The sequence below is a fragment of the Pollachius pollachius genome (assembly GCF_949987615.1).
Source record: "Pollachius pollachius genome assembly, chromosome: 13".
NCBI lineage: Eukaryota > Metazoa > Chordata > Actinopteri > Gadiformes > Gadidae > Pollachius > Pollachius pollachius.
The window spans coordinates 5934409-5953059 of NC_136946.1; the positions used below are offsets into that span (position 1 = coordinate 5934409).

The 18651-nt window shown below is 43.5% G+C and overlaps 3 protein-coding genes across 3 annotated transcripts in view; 2 read left to right on the plus strand and 1 right to left on the minus strand.

Annotated features, from left to right (window-relative positions):
* The window catches only part of nudcd1 (NudC domain containing 1), a 30514-nt gene extending 23186 nt beyond the window's left edge, over window positions 1-7328 (minus strand). Inside the window, exons 1-5 of the mRNA XM_079749960.1 lie at window positions 7163-7328; window positions 6660-6814; window positions 4348-4530; window positions 2196-2388; window positions 537-725 (exon numbers count right to left, since the gene is read on the minus strand). Of these exons, the coding sequence (XP_079606086.1) occupies window positions 537-725; window positions 2196-2388; window positions 4348-4530; window positions 6660-6814; window positions 7163-7277 (835 nt within the window). The 5' untranslated portion in view covers window positions 7278-7328. The remainder of the gene's footprint in view (window positions 1-536; window positions 726-2195; window positions 2389-4347; window positions 4531-6659; window positions 6815-7162) is intronic.
* Window positions 7329-7615: 287 nt separating this feature from the next.
* On the plus strand, window positions 7616-9038 carry LOC307084536 (transcription and mRNA export factor ENY2-2-like). Its single transcript, XM_079748957.1, has 4 exons — window positions 7616-7812; window positions 7901-7971; window positions 8178-8252; window positions 8798-9038. The coding sequence occupies exons 1-4, from the start codon at window positions 7745-7747 to the stop codon at window positions 8872-8874; spliced, it is 291 nt and encodes a 96-aa protein (XP_079605083.1). The 5' UTR covers window positions 7616-7744; the 3' UTR covers window positions 8875-9038.
* Window positions 9039-12559: 3521 nt separating this feature from the next.
* Window positions 12560-18651, plus strand: part of pkhd1l1.1 (PKHD1 like 1, tandem duplicate 1) — a 61689-nt gene continuing 55597 nt past the window's right edge. Inside the window, exons 1-11 of the mRNA XM_079749525.1 lie at window positions 12560-12592; window positions 12810-12976; window positions 13140-13217; window positions 13426-13570; window positions 15920-16022; window positions 16308-16365; window positions 16692-16785; window positions 17161-17214; window positions 17927-18000; window positions 18145-18187; window positions 18309-18379. Coding sequence (XP_079605651.1) covers window positions 12916-12976; window positions 13140-13217; window positions 13426-13570; window positions 15920-16022; window positions 16308-16365; window positions 16692-16785; window positions 17161-17214; window positions 17927-18000; window positions 18145-18187; window positions 18309-18379 — 781 coding nt within the window. The 5' untranslated portion in view covers window positions 12560-12592; window positions 12810-12915. The remainder of the gene's footprint in view (window positions 12593-12809; window positions 12977-13139; window positions 13218-13425; window positions 13571-15919; window positions 16023-16307; window positions 16366-16691; window positions 16786-17160; window positions 17215-17926; window positions 18001-18144; window positions 18188-18308; window positions 18380-18651) is intronic.

The window sequence follows — 18651 nt, forward strand, 5'->3', positions numbered from 1 at the left end:
GTGCCAAGCACTTACAAGGTTGCAAGGCTAACCCATTCCCCGTGTACGACCAAGATAGGTAGGATAAGCTGCTACTCAATGTTTAGTACTACGATGACGTACAAGATACAATAAGTACGTACATTAAGTTCAATGACGTATAACATAGAATATGTGCGTACATCAAGGTTAGGATGCACAAACATACAATAAGTGCGTACGTTAAGTTCAATGACGTACAACATAGAATAAATTCGTACATTTAGTGCCATGATGTACAAAATACAATAAGTGTGTAAATTAAGTTCAGGATGTACAAACCTTTAATAAGTGCAATATATGCATTGTAGCAATCTCTTCTCCATAGAGGCACAAAAACGAATAAATATATCTGTTTATCTATATCTATACATCTATCTCTATGTATATCTATATATATTAAGATATAAAGACATATTAACATTTTTTAAAGAATGGCTTGCATCCATTCGATTATTTACGCTTGGGGGGCCCCAGTGGGAATCGAACCCCCCCCCCCCACTCCGTCCTCCACCCACCTGCGGCCCCCACCTCCGGGGCCCTGTCGGCGGGCGTCTCCACGGCCTTCCCGTCCAGGTGGGTGCAGACGAAGGGCTTCTCCGAGGCCACCATCAGGCCCCGGCCCATGGGCTCCAGGGCCGCGTAGTGGGGCACCGACTTGCCCGTCAGCAGCCGCCGCGTCCGCACCTCGTACCGCTTCTCCTGGTCTGATGGGTCACATGACAGGCAGGGGTCACATGACACGCAGGGGTCACATGACAACACACTTCACCTCCTTCCATTCTCTCCCCTTCTCCTTTTAACTTTTCCTAGTTTCAACTACTTATTTGAGATTTTTTACTTTATTTAATTTGATCTTTTTAAATCTTTTTACTTATATACGTTGTATTACACGTAGGTTACAGAGGTAGGTTGCATCGGCACGGCAAACAACGTTGAACGACGTGGTCACGGATGGGGAGAGGTTTGTCTTATTTTAGTTAACTGGAAGGTTGCTAGTTTGATCGCTGGCTCCTCCTAGCTGAATGTCGAGGTGTCCCTGAGCAAGACACCTCACCCGAAGTACTCCCGACGAGCTGGCTGTCGCCTTGTATGGCTGACTCTGCCTTGAATGCATGAATGAACCGTCAACGTCGCTTTGGATAAAAGCGTCTGCTAAATGCCCTAAATGTCAACGTAATGTTACGGTCTTCCTGCGCCTTACCGACTCGCCAAGGACTTATATTGTACCGCTCCAGCCTGCATTTTCACCCAACACCAAAGAGTCAAGATGCGGCAAAACTACATTCGATTCGTTCTTTCTTTACAAATGTTCGCAGGGCTGTGAGGTCACGAGGCGCAGACGCCTGATTGGCTGCCAATGACGTCAACACAGGAAGGAGTTCTTAAGAGACGGCGTAATGAAGAGTGAAAACCCGCCAGCCGTTTTAATTAAAGAGGACCGCGGGAGAACAAAGTGATCCTGGGGGGGACCTTAAGCACATGGGGGGGGGGGGAACTGGGGGGGACCTTAAGCACAACAATAGGAGCGAGCAGCGCCCATCCCCGAGTCTCTAATGAAACCATGAAGGGCAGACATCAAATGTCTCTGGGCTTTTATTCCTTAATTTCATATCGAGGAGTCGCAGGAGCACACAGGTCTGGCTGGGTCTGTGGTGGTGAATTACGGCCCGGCTTATCGCAATGGCTGCGGCGGGTCTATTATGTTATAGCAAAGCGTCTCGGAGAGAAAGGTGGGGGGGAGACACACACACATGCAGAGCCCAGGCCGGAAACCAAGAACTGAAGGGATTGAGGAGGCAGAGTTATGTCATGTTTCCGGCGGGGGATGTTTTACAAAAGAAAAGTAATTTGTGTGAGGGAATACAGCTTTATGAATGGGATTTTTCCGCCAATATTTCTGTATTTTCAATATTTTTGTCCAGTCTACGGGGGGGGTTGATTTGAAACCTTTTTCACAGTTTACTCCTGCTGGCCGAGTTTTTTTTAAAGTAGTCAAACAAAGTTCACCAGTTACACATTTACAGATCGCCGCCTCCAGAGACACGATTGGTCGAAAAAAAACAAGCACGAAACGAAACAGAGAGAAACGCCCCCGCTCCCCGAAACCGAACATTGTCCGCCATCAGACTTTAGGTACGCATCTAACGCATACCTGAGGGTGGAGCTTCACTCACCCTGTGCGGCGGCGGCGGCGGCGGCGGCGACGGTGACCCACTCCAGGGTCACGGAGAAGCCGCTGCCCTTGCTCTCCTGGGGGTCCTTCTGTACCCGCAGCAGCAGCAGCTCCAGGCTGTGGACCCCCTCCTGGACGTGGGTCAGGCTGTGCAGGATGACGAAGGGCTCGCCCATCTGCTGGTGGAACTGGGGCTGTGGGCCCGCCGTCGGCCACACAACCGCCGGCAGGTTAGGGAGGGTGTTGATCGCAAGAGCCTGGTTGGTGTGGGTGTTGTTGTTGATACCAAGGGGGGGGGGGGGGGGTGTTCTCTGGTCACCTGCTCGTAAATGTATGAAGCCTGCAGGGCGGTTGGTGGGCTGGGGGGTTGGTTGGTGGGTGAACGAGTGAGTCAGTGAGTCAGTGAATCACTGAGTCAGTTTGTGTGCGTGTGCGTGTGCGTGTGTGTGTGTGTGTGTGTGTGTGTGTGTGTGTGTGTGTGTGTGTGTGTGTGTGTTGCATCATGGCCTTTTTGTTCTATTTTTCTCTCTTTTGTGAAACATTTTCTTGACAATAATACAGAAAAGTAAGTAGTAGCCAACTACAAACTTGCATAGCAATGAGCTTCCGATACTGTATTCTAGGTTCGTACGCCTGGACTCACAGGGGGGGGGAACTCAATTTAAAATCTATTTGGAGAACTTTTTCTCCTCCGTCTCTGGGTGGGGACTCTCTGTCAACATGTCAGATGGGGAATCTAAAGGGAATCTAAATGTTTTCCCACCAGCTGGGAGGTTGTGTAGCTCATTCGTCATCGTTAGTCATCACAACCCGTATACAAATCTGTCCCCCGGTGACATCACACGGGGTTGTCCCCACCCAGGTGTCTGCGTTCTATGTTTTAAAGGGTACGTGAGCCCCCCCGTTTCAACTCTAAGTACACCACTACGGGACATTAAAAAATAAACGTTTTTGGTGTCTTCAGTTTTGCACCTTTCCCCTTCAAATGAATAATAACCGTGTTATTTTTCGTAACAGCATAAGTACTATGTTTGACAAGATAATCCATGATTTTGGGTCCACTTGTCGTTTAAAGTGCTTGTAATGACGAATGACGGGCTCAAATAGGAGCTTTTGAACCCTTGGGGGTGGATCTCTCTAAGGACCTGGATCTTGAGGGGTGTGTGTGTATTTACGCATGTGTGCGTGCGTGTGTGTGTGTGTGTGCATGAGCATGTGTGTGTGTAATTAGGTGTGTGAGTGTGTGTGTGCATGTATATGTGTGTGTTTATATGTTTGTATGTGTATGTGGGATTATGTAATATGTACAGTATGTGTATATGTCTATGTGTGAGTGTGTACATGTGTGCGCATGTGTGTATATGCATGTGTACTGTATGTGTGTGTGTGTGCTCACCTCCCACTTGAGGTGGGAGTTCTCCCCCCTCTGGCTGGTGTGAGTGTGTGTGTGCGTGCGTGTGTGTGTATATATATTAGGGCTGGGTAAAACTATCGATTCATCAATGCACTGCAACTTATCTGTTCTCGATTCAATTTTGATTCAGAATTTCTTTAAATCGATTTTTTCCATCAAAAAAGAAAAAAAAGAAAGAAGCATACTCAGTCATTGTAATCTAGAAGCGAGTATGCCTAAATGTACATGCCCTTTTACATTTGTCCATGTTAGGATTATTACTTTAATGCTGCAAGTTTAGCTCAGGAACAATACTATACAACGGTGTATTCCCTTTTTGCTAGTTAAAGCACAATGAAATGGTTAATTCATTATAAAATGGTCAATTCTAAATAATATTTAGGTATTTTTGTCATCTGTTCGCATTATTGAATCGATATCGAAGCAATTGGATCAATATCGAATCGAAATCGATATCGAATCGAATGAAGACCTAAAGAATCGAATTGAATTGAATTGTGAGGCACCTGGCAATACCCAGCCCTAGTGTGTATGTGCGTGTGTGTGTGTGTGTGTGTGCTTGCTCACCTCCCACTCGAGGTGGGAGCTCTCCCCCCTCTGGCTGGTGTGAGTGTGTGTGTGTGTGTGTGCATGTGCGTGTGGTTGCGCTCACCTCCCACTCGAGGTGGGAGCTCTCCCCCCTCTGGCTGGTGTGAGTGTGTGTGTGTGTGTGCGTGTGTGTGCGTGTGGTTGCGCTCACCTCCCACTTGAGGTGGGAGCTCTCCCCCCTCTGGCTGGTGCGCAGCAGGTACAGCGCCCCCGTGCCGTCGGAGAGCGCGGCCCAGCTGGCCGAGGTGAGGCTGAGGGAGGGGCCCAGCGGCTCCTCACAGCCGCCGTCGGGGCTCAGCTGGAACACCTCCTTAGGCTTCCCCAGCGCCGTGTCCTGATCCCCCCCAAAGAGAGCCCCCCCCCCCCCCCCAAACACATCCGTTAGGGAGGTGTAAGATTGTGTCGTAAGACACTCACATTCTTATGCATTAGTATTCACCTCGTAAACAAACATGTTTCTTATTCATTTCCACGGAGGTGCACTAAAACCTTGGATGGGCTGTAAGAGGGTAATGGAAATCAATTACACACACACACACACACACACACACACACACACACACACACACACACACACACAGGTGTGCGCACGCGTGTGTGCGCCTGAGGGTGTGCGTTTCTTGTTTGCGTCTCTCCAACAGAGACCGGGCTCTTACAGATGTGATGGGAGAGAGTCGAGCCTGAGCCAAACTCCCCGATCACAAACAATCCTACCCCACACACACACAGTCCCCCCCCCCCCCCCAATGCCCACACAGAGTTCCCGCCCTTCCACACAAGCCCCCCTCTCCCAGGACCAGGCCACGGTACCCGTCATCACACCTCTCCACGACGCAGCCATGAGGGAAAACCCCCCCGACGCACTCCATCAGATGGCTGAGCTCGAGCGCCAGAGCCATCTGGACGTCCATGTGACGGGGGGGGGGGGGGGGTCCGTGATTCACCACCACCAGGCGGACCGGTACCAAGAGGCCCCGGCGGTGATGCCACGTGTACCTCCATAACCCGTCACGCATGAGGGGGAGGTTTATAAAACACAAAGAGGGAGAAGGAAAGGGGCACAAAGGGCTCCCTAGTTGCCATGGAGCGAGTGATGGATTATAGCCGTGTCTCATAACGTTAAGATGAACCCCAGAGGTCTCCTCTCCCTCCTCCCCGTCACGTACGCTTCTGACTAACCCCGCGCATGGCTGGCCCCCCGTGTACAATGGCCTCCGTCCATTCTTGCAGAATCCGCACAAAAGACATGGGCAGGGGAAGGGTAATTATGATGTGATGATTGTAATTAGAATATGAACACGACAGATCTCCATGCAGAGACCTTTAATGAGGCGACTGAAAGCCAGTGACAGCTTATGTTTGTATTTAGCGCCTGATTCACGGTGTGATAACTATCATTCGCTGGGAGATGGGTCTGGGTGTGACCAATTACATGTAATCATGGTTCAGATTGAGGGGTCTTTGACAAAAAAGGGGTCTCGGATGATAAGGACTTTGTCCAGCTTTCTCTCTCCCTACCTCCTCTCCCTCTCCTCATCCATCTCTCCTTCTATCCTTCTCTCTTCCCATCACTCCTTCCCCACCTCTCAATATCTATTTCTCTGACTCCCTCCATCTCAAACTCTTTCCACCTTTTCTCCCTCCCTCTTTCCCACTCTGCATCTCATGTCAGTGACAATTATGTTTGATAATAGATGGTATAATAGGTCAAGGAATTGATATAGGGCTGCAACGAACCGTCTTTCTTCCATTGTCCATTTACTGATTAGTTCTTATCGAAAGACTACGAGCAGTTAATAAAAAAAAAAGTGATGTGACGTTTTAGGTTTGCTCGGTTTTTCTGAGTAGCAGCCACAAAGAACTAAAGCAAAACGGAAAAGGCAACAGCTATTCGCATATCTAAAAATGGTACGACTGTACGCTGCAAATGTTTAGTATCCATATTTGATAATTATCTGGTACAATGAATCCATTGCAAAATGTATAATTGCTTCACGATAGTTATAGCGGTATCACCTTGTTCATAGAATCAATTGTATTAAATACTGATAATATATGTGATATCATATCATACTATTAATACACATTGAAACAAATGATAGTAAAAAACAATTTTGATGCTATCAGAAAAGATATTAGAATATGGCATTTAAAGAATGTGGAATATTGAACATAAAATAAACAATAAAAATTCTCAGAAATCTCAGGTAAATCTAACGTGATCTCGTTTAGGTGGGTCAAGTATCACACGTTCGCCCCCTGGTGTTCGAACGAGGAATTCTAAATGCATATGGAAATCAGAAAAGTAACAGTGTGAACACTCAGTGTCTGTTGAGAGCCTGGACCCGATTATATGCGATACTCTGGTGTGAGGTTCAATACACAACCGCTTGTTAAGGGAAAAAAGCACAGATGACACGTAAGGAACAACCAGGGAGAACGAATGACAGCTGGGATCCATACCAAAGTCACTGTCAGGTTGAGCACTCTTCCTTTACAATCCACAAAGAACACGCTGTCTGGATACCAGGGGTCCAGGTGTAGATAGTTGTACATGCCGAAGGCCCGCACATGATCAAGGGTGTACTGAGTGTCCTTTAACTTCACCTCTTCCACAGCTGTCAAGAGAAAGCAAATCCATCACCCAATGAAGACATGCGTCAATCAAGTAACATATGTGAATGTATACATCAGCTTTTTCATTTTAGGTGATATTGAAATGAACACACCTCTAAAGTTACATGATTATGGATATAATTTGCGTTACTCCTGAAGCATCTACTACTTTGTATGAACGAGTTGATGCTGTCTCGTAGCATCCAAAATCGAATGTCATCATAAGACATCAAAAAACCGACCATACGCTCCAGAATTAAGAGGAACATTGGGGTTTATTAATAAACTGTGTTTGGCCATGTTAATCAGAATGTTAAGCAGCTAAATAGTAATTATTTATATTGTCTCACCGGCATCGAGCTCAACGTTGTAACTTGGTATGGGATCCAGAGACAATCTATAACTTTCAAAGTTAGGATCTAATAGTTCTCTGTTGACCTTGAGTGAATAATTTGGCGAAGACATATCTTATTTTGATTCACACGCAGCTCATTCACACATGGAGAAGTGTTTACAGGACGGGCTTCCTGTTTGTTGCACACGAGGCGTTTTGAGGACGGACCGTAATGAGTGGTGCATTGTGGGTCTTAGAGTCCGAACTTTATCCGCCAATATAATATGTATTATGATGATATTTGGCTCGGCGTTTGGCTTTGCACGATTTGTATATAAATTATAAATGATACAACGATGTTATTGTTTGATGTTCAACTGAATTTATTTTTTGTGGAAACATTCGGTAAAACGTCAGTGGAACCATCGAGATGTTCTTCGGACGCGACGGCGAAGTTGAATAAGGGACCGTATGCGTCCCAGCTGATCTGCCGCAAATCTAAGATTTGGTCCAGAAATATACCATCCCGTAATTCCGAAAACTTGTCGTATCGAGAAAACGAGGATCTGCCTTCTTCCTGCAGTGTCCTAGGCCTACCATGAGCAAGGATTCCCAAATGAGGGCTGCAATTAACCAAAAGTTGATAGAAATGGGGGAACGGGAGCGGTAAGCAATACCCAGCTGTAGTCCAATGGTTCAGTCGAAATATATTGTCCACCAAAAAATTTGATGCCAATTTTTTTTTTTTCTGTAGGTTGAAAGAACTGCTGCGGGCGAAGCTTGTGGAATGTGGATGGAAAGATCAGCTGAAAGCACACTGCAAAGGTGTGTGTGTGTGTGTGTGTGTGTGTGTGTGTGTGTGTGTGTGTGTGTGTGTGTGTGTGTGTTACAATAACATAACAACCAGCTCAGAAAGGGAGGGAGCGATATAATGCCAAAAAAACTCTTTGCCACATTGACAAAACTGAACTCCAATTGCAATGTCAACGTTTTTCAAAGATAGTGTGTTGGTTGTGTGTGTTTGTGTTCAGACGTGATAAGAGAAAAGGGCCTTGAGCACGTGACGGTGGAGGACCTGGTCACAGAAGTCACACCAAAAGGCAGAGGTACCGTAGTGTACACCCAACACATATGCTCCCTGTGAATCCATCATGTAAAGCTACCTCAAAGAAACACGGAACATGTCGTTAGTAGATGAAGTCACAACGGGGGAGTGACCATGAGATGAAGGGAAGCAAGTGTTCACTGGATAAACATACACTTGATATAAGTTATGTTTCTTGGACGTAGAGGTTTTGTTCGAAGCCTTTAATGATCAGATGCTATCTAGCAAGTCTAATAAGGTAACATTTATTTTCGTTTTTTTTGTCGGTCTAACCCATTCTAAGCATAGTGACTTGGAAGCATTTTCTTTCTAAAAAGAAAAATAGGCTCTAGGCATTAGAACGCCTTTTGGTTCTCATACTGTTAACACAAAGAGCATCGCTGCTTGATGTTTTCAACCCCCCTTCCTGCCCTCCTTCTGAGGTTTGTGTGACATGGGTGTCAGAGGACTGCACACAACCTGTAGCATGTTGATTTGTAAAGGACCTGGACCCCCATCCTATACAGCGTTTCACACCGCTCACCTCCCTCTTTGTTTCCTTGGCAGTGCTGGTCCCCGACAGCGTGAAGAAGGAACTGCTCCAGAGGATCCGGGCCTTCCTCGCTCAGCACGCCACCTTGTGAAACGCACGCCATTTAGTTTTCCTGGACCACGGGTGTTGATACTCGTACCATGTCGTGAGAAGTGTTACTATGATTTTGTTTTTTACATCCTGCATTTTGATATTGATTTTTGTTTGTTCGCTGGTGTTGTTCTTGTTGTTCTTGTTGAAATAAAAGTTTTTTGAAGAAAATAAAAAAAAGACTTGTCTTTGTTTAACATGAATCTCTATTATATCACTCTGGAACAGGGCAAACATCTTTCCTCTTTTCTTTCGAAACCGTAATTTTACTTTTAATTTGCATGACTTTTTTTGTGTTTATTCTTAAAATACATTATCTGACGAATGCTATTTTCTACTTGAATCATCATCCCACACGGGGCCGTGCGGAGGTTTGAGTTCCCCTCCCTGTTAGCTGTTACATAAACTGGCACCGTGGGTTTGGCGCGACTAGACCCGCTGCCGTCAAACTCCCTCAGGAGCGGACTGTTAATAAATGTCTTCGACGACCACAGACGGAAATAGAGATAGAGAGAGAATAGAGATAGAGATATTATGTAATAATCATAGTTCACATTTTTCTCTCTTTGTTCGTGTTGACTGGCTGTGACCATACATAACCCATACATCACGACACTAAATGACCGGGGACTAAATGATGGCTGCGTGCGTGCGTAGATCAAAGGCAGAACCTGCTCGTCCACATTACTCTTATTGTGGCGTGATTCCTTGACAACATGTGGTGGAAATACCCTCCAGCCGTTGTGTTAACGTGGGTGGTCACTATGGATTACCATGCTTATCATGCTTAATGGGATGACTGACAATGTGCTTCTGTGTGCTGGAGGCTTTGTGTACCGTTTTATTTTAAGACTTTAATGTGAGTTGAAAAGCCGGGTGTACAAAGGAGGATAAGTACACTTTACATCCATGTGCTCCACTCTTATCAAGTTTTTCAGCATGGGGACGACAATCGAAATTTGAGAGATGAACCCCTTCAGTCTCAGATACCCAGCATACTTGACTTCTGCTGGTCTACGTCATCAGCTCAGGGTGTGAGCTGCCCTGAGCTGAAGATCAATATGATGAAGTTCAAGCCCACCATCTTGCTACTCCTTGATCCGAAATCCTATAGAGCAGAGGTTCCCAAACCTTTAACAGTCATGTACCCCCGTGACAAATTACATCCTACTGAGCAAGGGCGTAGGAACGGGGGGGACGGAGGGGACGTGTCCCCTCCAATATTGGAGACAGGCGCATTTGTCCCACCTAAAGATTATACCGGGGAAATTTTTTTTTTATTTTATTTTGAAAGCGCAACACAGCGTCTTGTCACCGCTTCTTATTCTAAAAAACTGGATGATTGAGCGTACAATTAAATAATTGATTTGATATTTATCAGTTCATTACTGCCATTCAAAATGTGTTTTCCTTTACATTTACAAATGTGTCTTTTTAGTAGAATAAAATTTATTTGTGAATTTTTTCAGTGAAGTTAATTTTTGACTGTTCAAACCATTAACGGATCTGTCAGGTTTCCGATAAGTGTCTCTCTATTTTTAAAAGTTTTAAAAATAGAACAAGATTTGGATTCCTCCCCACAGCAGATACTTTGTGGCGTCACTTATCACTGAGATTCTCGAAAGACTGAGATTACTACATACCGCTACGGGAGTCAGAAGTCATGGGCAACCACCTCCAACATGTTGTAAGGGCCTAAGAAACACACCATGACTTCACCACGCCATTAAACCTGCGTGTTCTCTGATAGGACTACACCTAAAAGTAAAGAAGAAAGAGTTTACTGCATAGCGTTCTTCTATAAAGATATGATTTATTTATTTATTTAAGTCTCACCAGGAGGGTTACATATATAGACCACATTATTTGCTTAATACTTTGCCTGACTTTACATGCAATTTAACGGTTTTATGAAATTATTTTTTCTTCTTTTTAATTATTTTTATTATAATATTTGGTATTTAAGATACCTACCAGATTAACCTACCAGAATAACAATAAAAAAAATACCTTCCAGTCAGTAGCGTGCGTTGACCCAAAATTTCACTGGGGCAGAAACTACTGGCATATGACCACACCCACAATTTGTTTTGTAATATGCATATATTGTGGCGACCACGGGTGTGGGCGCCATGTTCCGGAGCCGCGGGGATTCTGGGAATTGGGGTTCAGTTGACAGAAGGGTTTTGTTAATTTATTCTGTTGTTAGGTTAAGTGGGGTTAACGGGTTTGGGGTCTTTATTGGTTGTGTGTTAATTAGGTGTAGTTCCATTGTTGTGTAATCGCGACCATTAGTGAGAGTGTTGTGTGTGTTGATCAGGTGTGCCGTGTTCTGCGAAATTCGGACGTTGCTAATAAAGGCAGTCCGTAGTCGTGCGGTGTATGGGGCACGGAACTGCATAATTGTTCAACCTGGGCTCCCGTCTCGTTCTTCCCGTGTTGCTCGCCACAATATTATATACATATATAATATTGTATTATACGTTATTATATATTTATATTCACATCACTCGTCCATATATCCCCTTGTCCTATGCACACCCTTGCTCGAAAACGTAGACATGGGAACATAACACAGAGATTCTCTTTGAGCAACCACATAGCCATTATTTCTTTTCAAACCATGTTCGGGAGAAAGTTATGTTGTTAGCTTTCCCCCTATCCTTCGTTTGTTAGATAATGTTTATGTCCGGTTTGTCTGGTCCAAGTTGTTTGATTTCTAACTTCTCTTCCAATTTTAACCTCTCAAATTGTTGTTTTTTAACAAAAACTCAACCCTGTTAATCACAGATGCAGCACCACTCGCCATATCTGCATCTGATATAGAAACGACGAAAGATACTCGCAAAATTATTTGAGTTAAATCAACAGTTATAGAATATGACCATGAGGCAGACTGCTTTACCACCATATAGGCGTCTTTTAGCGCGGATTTCTTATTTCAGCCTGCAGGGTAATACGATAAACATACGGAGGAACGCGGTCTCTGGGCTGTCCTGCCCCACATTCCATGACAAGTTAAACTCAACTAGAATCACCTCCGTCATCCAAAATTTTATGTCAACAGACCAAAATAGTCGGAAAGCCTACAGAAACTATATATAGTTAATGTGAAATTCACATTATTAAAAATAGACTAGGAGCCTTGATTTATTGAGGAACTATTTTTTTGGGAGAATGCTTTTGCCAGTAGTCCGCTGCCCAACCTGCCCATATGACGGCACGCGCCTGCTTCCAGTAGTGTGTGGGTGTGGTCGACAAGCGCAGTCCATCAGTGGAATGGCAACGAAAATATCCGGATATTTTAATGTGCAATAAACATAGTGAACATCTTCACACAATAGTTGTAAGGAGGCCTAATTGGTCAATCATAAAAGTTCCACGAATTGATATATTATATAATTTTCATATTAAACACATCCTAGAATGCCGAATTTCAACTTGCAAGAAAAATAATAATATTCAGTGCAAATCAACTTCCTTTTTAGTATGCCCTGTGACATCATGGACCTATTAAAGAAGTGTGACATATGCGATGTATTTCACAGGGCATACTAAAAAGGAAGTTCTTTTGCATTGCATTGCTAGGCTACACTTTTGTCGATGGGTGGACCCTAACGTTTCACTGCCAGAGGCTGTCACAGCAACTCCATAAATAGCTCTGACTGCTTGTGTGTATTCAGTGTAGGACAGGTGTATATGCTCACCGGGATTCACAGGTAAGCCAAACGTGATTGATGTTTAAAAAAAGAAGAAAAGGTTGTATTTGGTCAAAATACATTTTACCATTGCATATTTGTTTCTTTATATATTATACATTTTTAAACAAAAAAAGATACGATTATATTCGCAAAACAAACAGAAACCAATGCCGTGATTTTCTCCTGGAGAACTTGGCGAATATTAACCTTTATAAATGTATTTGCATATCTACAGGTCATACATTGCTACTGTTACCACAGCGTAACTTTTGTTTTGACTGTGTAACGTGACGCACGGCGGACCAGGACTCACGCCGCGCGGTGACTCTCCTCCCAGCAGGATGGCGCGGAGGAATCCACTTGTGCCAGGCGCTCTCATCCTTGCACTTTGCCTCAGTTGCAGTACGTTTCCGGGGTTTGAACCACGACCAAAGTCTCGAATAAACAAAATGCCATTGGCCAAATCAACATGCATTTTGAAACATTCACCTGCCCAAACTTGTTCAATGAATCACCCCACATAATGTCATTGTTTTAAAATGTTGCTTCTTTCCCTCGCCCCCAGACGCTCAAAGGATTGACAGGATGGGCCCGACAGTAGGCAGCATAAATGGAGCAATGCGGCTTACAATCGAAGGAGACGGTAAATAATCCCACACGATAGTCTCATTTGTATTTCCGTTATAGATCAGTTATCAACATCTTATTTGACTCAGGTTCACTCTAGACTGCAGTTGCACCTATTTCAATATTGCATATTCTAGAACAAATAAAGAATATGTAAAAAGATGTATTTCCCAGGTTATGTGTTGTTGTTTTTTTTAAATGATTGGTACTATTCATGTCTATAGGTTTTGCCCAGGAACGCCAGTTTCAGCTCAACCCAACAAACAATGATTTTGGCAACAGGGTGACTCTGGTGTCTGCCACTTTGTCTTTTCCGTGTGATGTTGAGAGAGACTCGACCCACGGCGGGCAGATCATGTGTTACACCAGGTACGTCTGTATGGAAGCAGAGCATGGATAGTCCGACAATAACACTGATATTATTGGGGCCATGACTCCATAAACCACAAGAACTCAGTTGAAAATGAGCAAAGTGGCAAAATGAAAATGTAAAATGTAAAATTATTTTATAGGAGTCAGGTCCTTAGAGTCACTGCTGCCCAAAAGTGTCACGTTCACGTACGCCCATGGGCTCCTTTGTCCTTACAGATCAGAACTTTAGACCGTAAATATAATTTCATCGGCTTTCCCCAAGTTTTCTGTATTTTCTGAAGGCTGTTGCATGGATGTTAATTGATCTCCTGTCTTTTGTTGTATCCTTGTTGTGGTACCTGTCTGTCTATATTGTGTTGGGTGGTTGTTACTTGAGCCTGCCGGTTCCATCCAGTTACGCCGTGGGCGACATAAAAAGACAACAGGAACTACTCAAATTATAGCAACAAAATAGGCTTTTATTTTCAAAGCTGATAATTGAAGGGGGATCCTCAAACAGGATTGGTAGCATGGAAGCAGGTACATTATAGCTCTCGGTGACAGTGATAGTCTCAAAGGGCTTCACAGGCTCACATTAGGTTACCCCATAACCCTAGGGCCCTAGGAACTTGGACAAGCCAAAACTCCCTGAAACCCAGATGGGTAAAAACCTTGAGAAGGAACCCAGCTCCTTTCAGAGATGGTTAGGAGCACTGGTGTAGTGGGTATTTTTTTAAGTGGGGGGACTGTGTATGACGTCATCAAAAAGGAATCCCGCGTGCACACGCAAACACACGCGCGTACACATTCAGAAGAAGTTTGGGGCTTGCCAAATATGGAAACTGTAGCTAATCTCAGTTGTGAAATCAACATGTTTCATTATGAGGCTTCTTTCTCATTACCCCACATATTACAGCAATAGGCTTAACTATGGTCTAGACAAACACTCATGACACTCACCACATTTATGGAACAAATCCAAAATAACCAAAGCTCATAACATCCATTGGCCGTCTTAACATAGAGGCATACTAGGGGGGCCCCAAACCAACCAAAAAAAAAAATATATATATATATATCATATTTGTCTTTTTTTTAATACACACAGAGACAAAGCAAGACGGGTCTAAACGCGAAAATAAAATTAAGGGTTAGGAAAAGGGTTAGGAAATAAAGCTACCCAAGCGGCTCAAATAAAAGAAAAAAGCTAAAAGACGCCGGTAAGTATTTGGCAACGCTGCCAAAGATTACACACTTTTTTACGATGACACACTTTAGATTGAACATTGAAATGTTCAATCTCAACTGTAAGGTCAATTCACCTACAATATCCTGTATCTTGTACATGGGTTTGTTTGTAGAATGATTGAAATGTCAATCTCAAGTGCAATGCAAATTGCAACCTCACTCCAACTCACACAAGTAAATGATTCACCGTGGCAATTCTTTTTGCGAAGTATATGGCTGTTTGTGATGTTTTGCTAAGTATATGACTGTTTGTGGGGGTTTACTCTAAGTACTTGTCTTGCTGGTTATATTGATATTGATTTGATCTTAAAAAAAAGAATAAACAGTGTGATTTTCCTGGTATTTTGGCAAAGGCAGGTGTTATCTGAAACCTCTCACCTTCTCTTTTGGGTTCCATCGTGACTATTAGTTTGTGTTGTGCTACAATTTGTGTGTTCTCTGCTTTCCATCTTCATTTTGGAGTAAAGAAGTGTATTCAGGGTTTAAAGGGGAAGGTTTTGTTTTCTCATCTCCAACCTTTACTTCCGCGTAGATTAGCTTTACCTGCCTATCCACCATTCAATCTGTACATTTTCTTTCTCCGTACTCTTTTAAAGATCGGATGAGGTGGGCCCCATACATATCTTCGCCTTGGGCCCCAAATTTCCTAAATCCACCATTGCTAACGTCGGCATGCTACCACCAGTTTACAGACAGGCTAGGCCTGCAGTCACGACAAACACATTGTCTATAAATACAAAACTTTTTCGAAGGTTATACTAATAAAAAATAGCAATATTCAGAAAGCCAATGATTGTCCAACAATAAACACAAACCAGGCAGACGGCGTTGCCATAGCGAGACAAAAAACGGACAACAAACATGCTAAAAAGTGCAATAGGTGTCCAATGTTCAGACCTTGATTGTTACAAACACAAAACGAAGCAAGAAATAAAGCCACGTAAGATCAAGAGATTTGAACCCAACCCATTAGGAATTAGCATGTACTGACAGGTATCCCTTTCCTCAATCTGGTGTTTCCTGCTGTTTGAACCGTCTGACCGATGTGTCCTTTGTGCTGTCCTGTGTCCTGTCCTGTGTGCTATCCTTTGTGCTGTCCTGTGTGCTGTCCTGGGACAGAGCCATGCCCGTGGACCAGTACTTTCTGCACGTCAGTGTCGACGGGGTCCCTATCCCTGACAACAAAGTCTGCAGAGGGGTGCCCAGATATTGCAGTTTCTACGTACGTCCACCATACCGTCTTCCTGTCTCTCTCACCCTTCCTCCTGCCTCTCCAATACTTTAGTTCCCAATGCAAAAATACTATCGCAATAACAATGTTCATTCATAAAAAATATTAATCTTTAGATTAAATGTTAATCTTCATCTAAATATTGGAATCCATTGTTTAGATCAATGCTTCAAATAAATAAATAAATTGTAGTGATTTCCTTATCTTGTTAATGATTTGCTGTTGGTCTTATTATTTGTCTTTTGTTTTCTCGTGGGCGCTTGTTGTTTTCTTTAGACCCGCTGGTACCGGACTCCTACCATCCGGTCCATCAGTCCAACCACTGGTCCTCCAGGTAAAGCCGTGGTATACACACAAATACATCATGGGTGTTATACAGCGTGTCATGTACCTGCTCTGTTGCAACCGGGTTCAGAATGGAACAACCCTGCCAGGTTTTACATCCTGCCCCCTTATGGGACCCAAGCAGTGAGTTAACCCACTTGGTTAACTTAAGGGATACCTATACTTATATGGGGTTGGTTTAACTATAAGTTGAGCTTTGTTTAAATAAACAAACTGCAAAAAAGCCCACTGAGCTCTAGATTGGATTGGATACGGGCAGTATAAACATTTAACTTAACACATTAACTGCATAAATGCTCCATGCTTAACACACAGGTACCGTGGTGACCATAAGAGGACGGATCTTCACCGATGTGTACGGAAGCAACACAGCCAAAAGTACCAATGGCATCAACTCCAGATTCCTCAGGTAAAAATTGGATAAAGTCCAATAAACCATAGTCGCTATGATGCTTTCATAAGTTGCGTATCGAGGGAAATACCTTTTAACTTCCCGATCTTGTAGCACCTCACAAGACTTAGTAGGGAATGGGAAGTTGACGTCTCACGGTGCTACTATGGTAACTTGCATACTATGGTGCAGTCCTGGGATTGCATTTCTAGGACCGCAATTCTAGGACCATATTTGTATCTCACGAGATGGCAACCAGCATGACATAACTTCCCCTTTCCTATTTTGTAATTACCATGGCTACTCCCTTCCCTTCCTTGTGTTTTCCCCAATTTTTTGCATTTTTATTAAAAAAAGAGTTGTACACAACCTGTACACATTCCTTTGTTGTAGAGCCTACATGGGTGGCATGCCCTGTGAGCTGCTGAAGCCAGACTCGGATGAACTGTGAGTAAACCCACCTGACGCTAAGGTCCCCTCTGTTGACAATCTTACGAACACCTTCTTGTCCAGAATGTCCCCTGGAGCTGGCGCTAGAGGCTAACCAACACAGAGTGTTAACTGACAGATAGGCTAAATGATACAGAAGATAACTGACATAGAGGCTGACATATAGAGAGGTTCCACTGGCATAGAGGCTAACCGACACAGAATAACTGGCACAGAGGGCTAACGGGCAGAAGCTAACATACACAGAGTCTAACCAACCCAGAGTCTAACTGACCCAGAGACTAACTGACACAGAGGCTAACTGACACAGAGGCTAAGAGAGGCCAACTGACAAAGTATATCAGACAAAGAGAGGCTAACCAACAGAGGCCAAATGAAAGCTGGGGGCCTTGTGTCGCTCAGACAGTACAGACACACAAAAGAATACACAGGTATAAAAGAAAAGAGACAGAATTAACTACTGACCAAAAGCTAAATTATGGGGGTAGATAAAGGAGCAGAAGCACTGATATTGATATCTTAAGGGTAGAACAATTAGATGAATGCAATACAATACCAATAAAGAGGGAGAGACATAAAGAGAGAACGACAGAGGGATAAATTATAGAAGTAAAGATGAATGAACGATCAAATGACATAATAATAATGCTTGCGAACTGGTGTCTGATATTCGGGTCAATGAGGTGATGCCATTCATGTATTCACACAGGTACCGGCTTCATCTGGACACTGAAAGCTCTTGGTGGGGATACATGAGCTGCAGAATAACAGGAACTTATGTTGGTAGGTCATCACAAACCTCACTCTTATGAAAAAGTTAATCATCAATGGGTTATTTTTGGTTCAACTTTGATTCAAACTCCTGACAGGGTTAACTTGAGACACGCATGTCTGTTACAATTCTGTTTTGTTCTTGCTCTAAAACAGGACATCACAACCTGAGTTACATCCTCGACGCTAATTATGGAAGGTGATTTGAGACGAACTATGATTTGATTTTGAGATGCCTGTCATCTTACTTTAGAAGGATGAATAGTAAATATACAGGATACATATTTAATATCAATACATGCGTGCATTGTGTCTTGCAGAAGTTCAGCAGACCACATTCTGCTCAGGATCTCAGCTGGGAACAAACTCTCCATGTTCCAAACGTATGCAGGTATGAGTCCTCCTCAGTGTGCTTGAGAATTTCTCAATATCATTTTTTTATTGATGCATTTATTTAGTAAGGAAATAATTCATAATATTTGTCATTAATTCATTAAATAATATATACATTTTTAATACTTTTGATATGTATTTGTTGCTTAATAAGTGCAAAATTGTCCCGTTAGTCTCTCTTATAACAAAACAAACTGAGATGAACCATCACTCGTTCATCTGATCAATCGTTTGACATCATTTGAAATTAAAAAACGTACCTTGCCTCCC

What these genes read in the sequence shown, in the direction of transcription:
- LOC307084536 (XM_079748957.1), top strand. Translation starts at nt 7,745, where the DNA reads ATGAGCAAGGATTCCCAAATGAGGGCTGCAATTAACCAAAAGTTGATA. An exon ending in GAAATGGGGGAACGGGAGCG is followed by an intron (nt 7,813 to 7,900) that starts GTAAGCAATACC and finishes TTTTTTCTGTAG; the next exon opens with GTTGAAAGAACTGCTGCGGG. An exon ending in AGTCACACCAAAAGGCAGAG is followed by an intron (nt 8,253 to 8,797) that starts GTACCGTAGTGT and finishes TTTCCTTGGCAG; the next exon opens with TGCTGGTCCCCGACAGCGTG.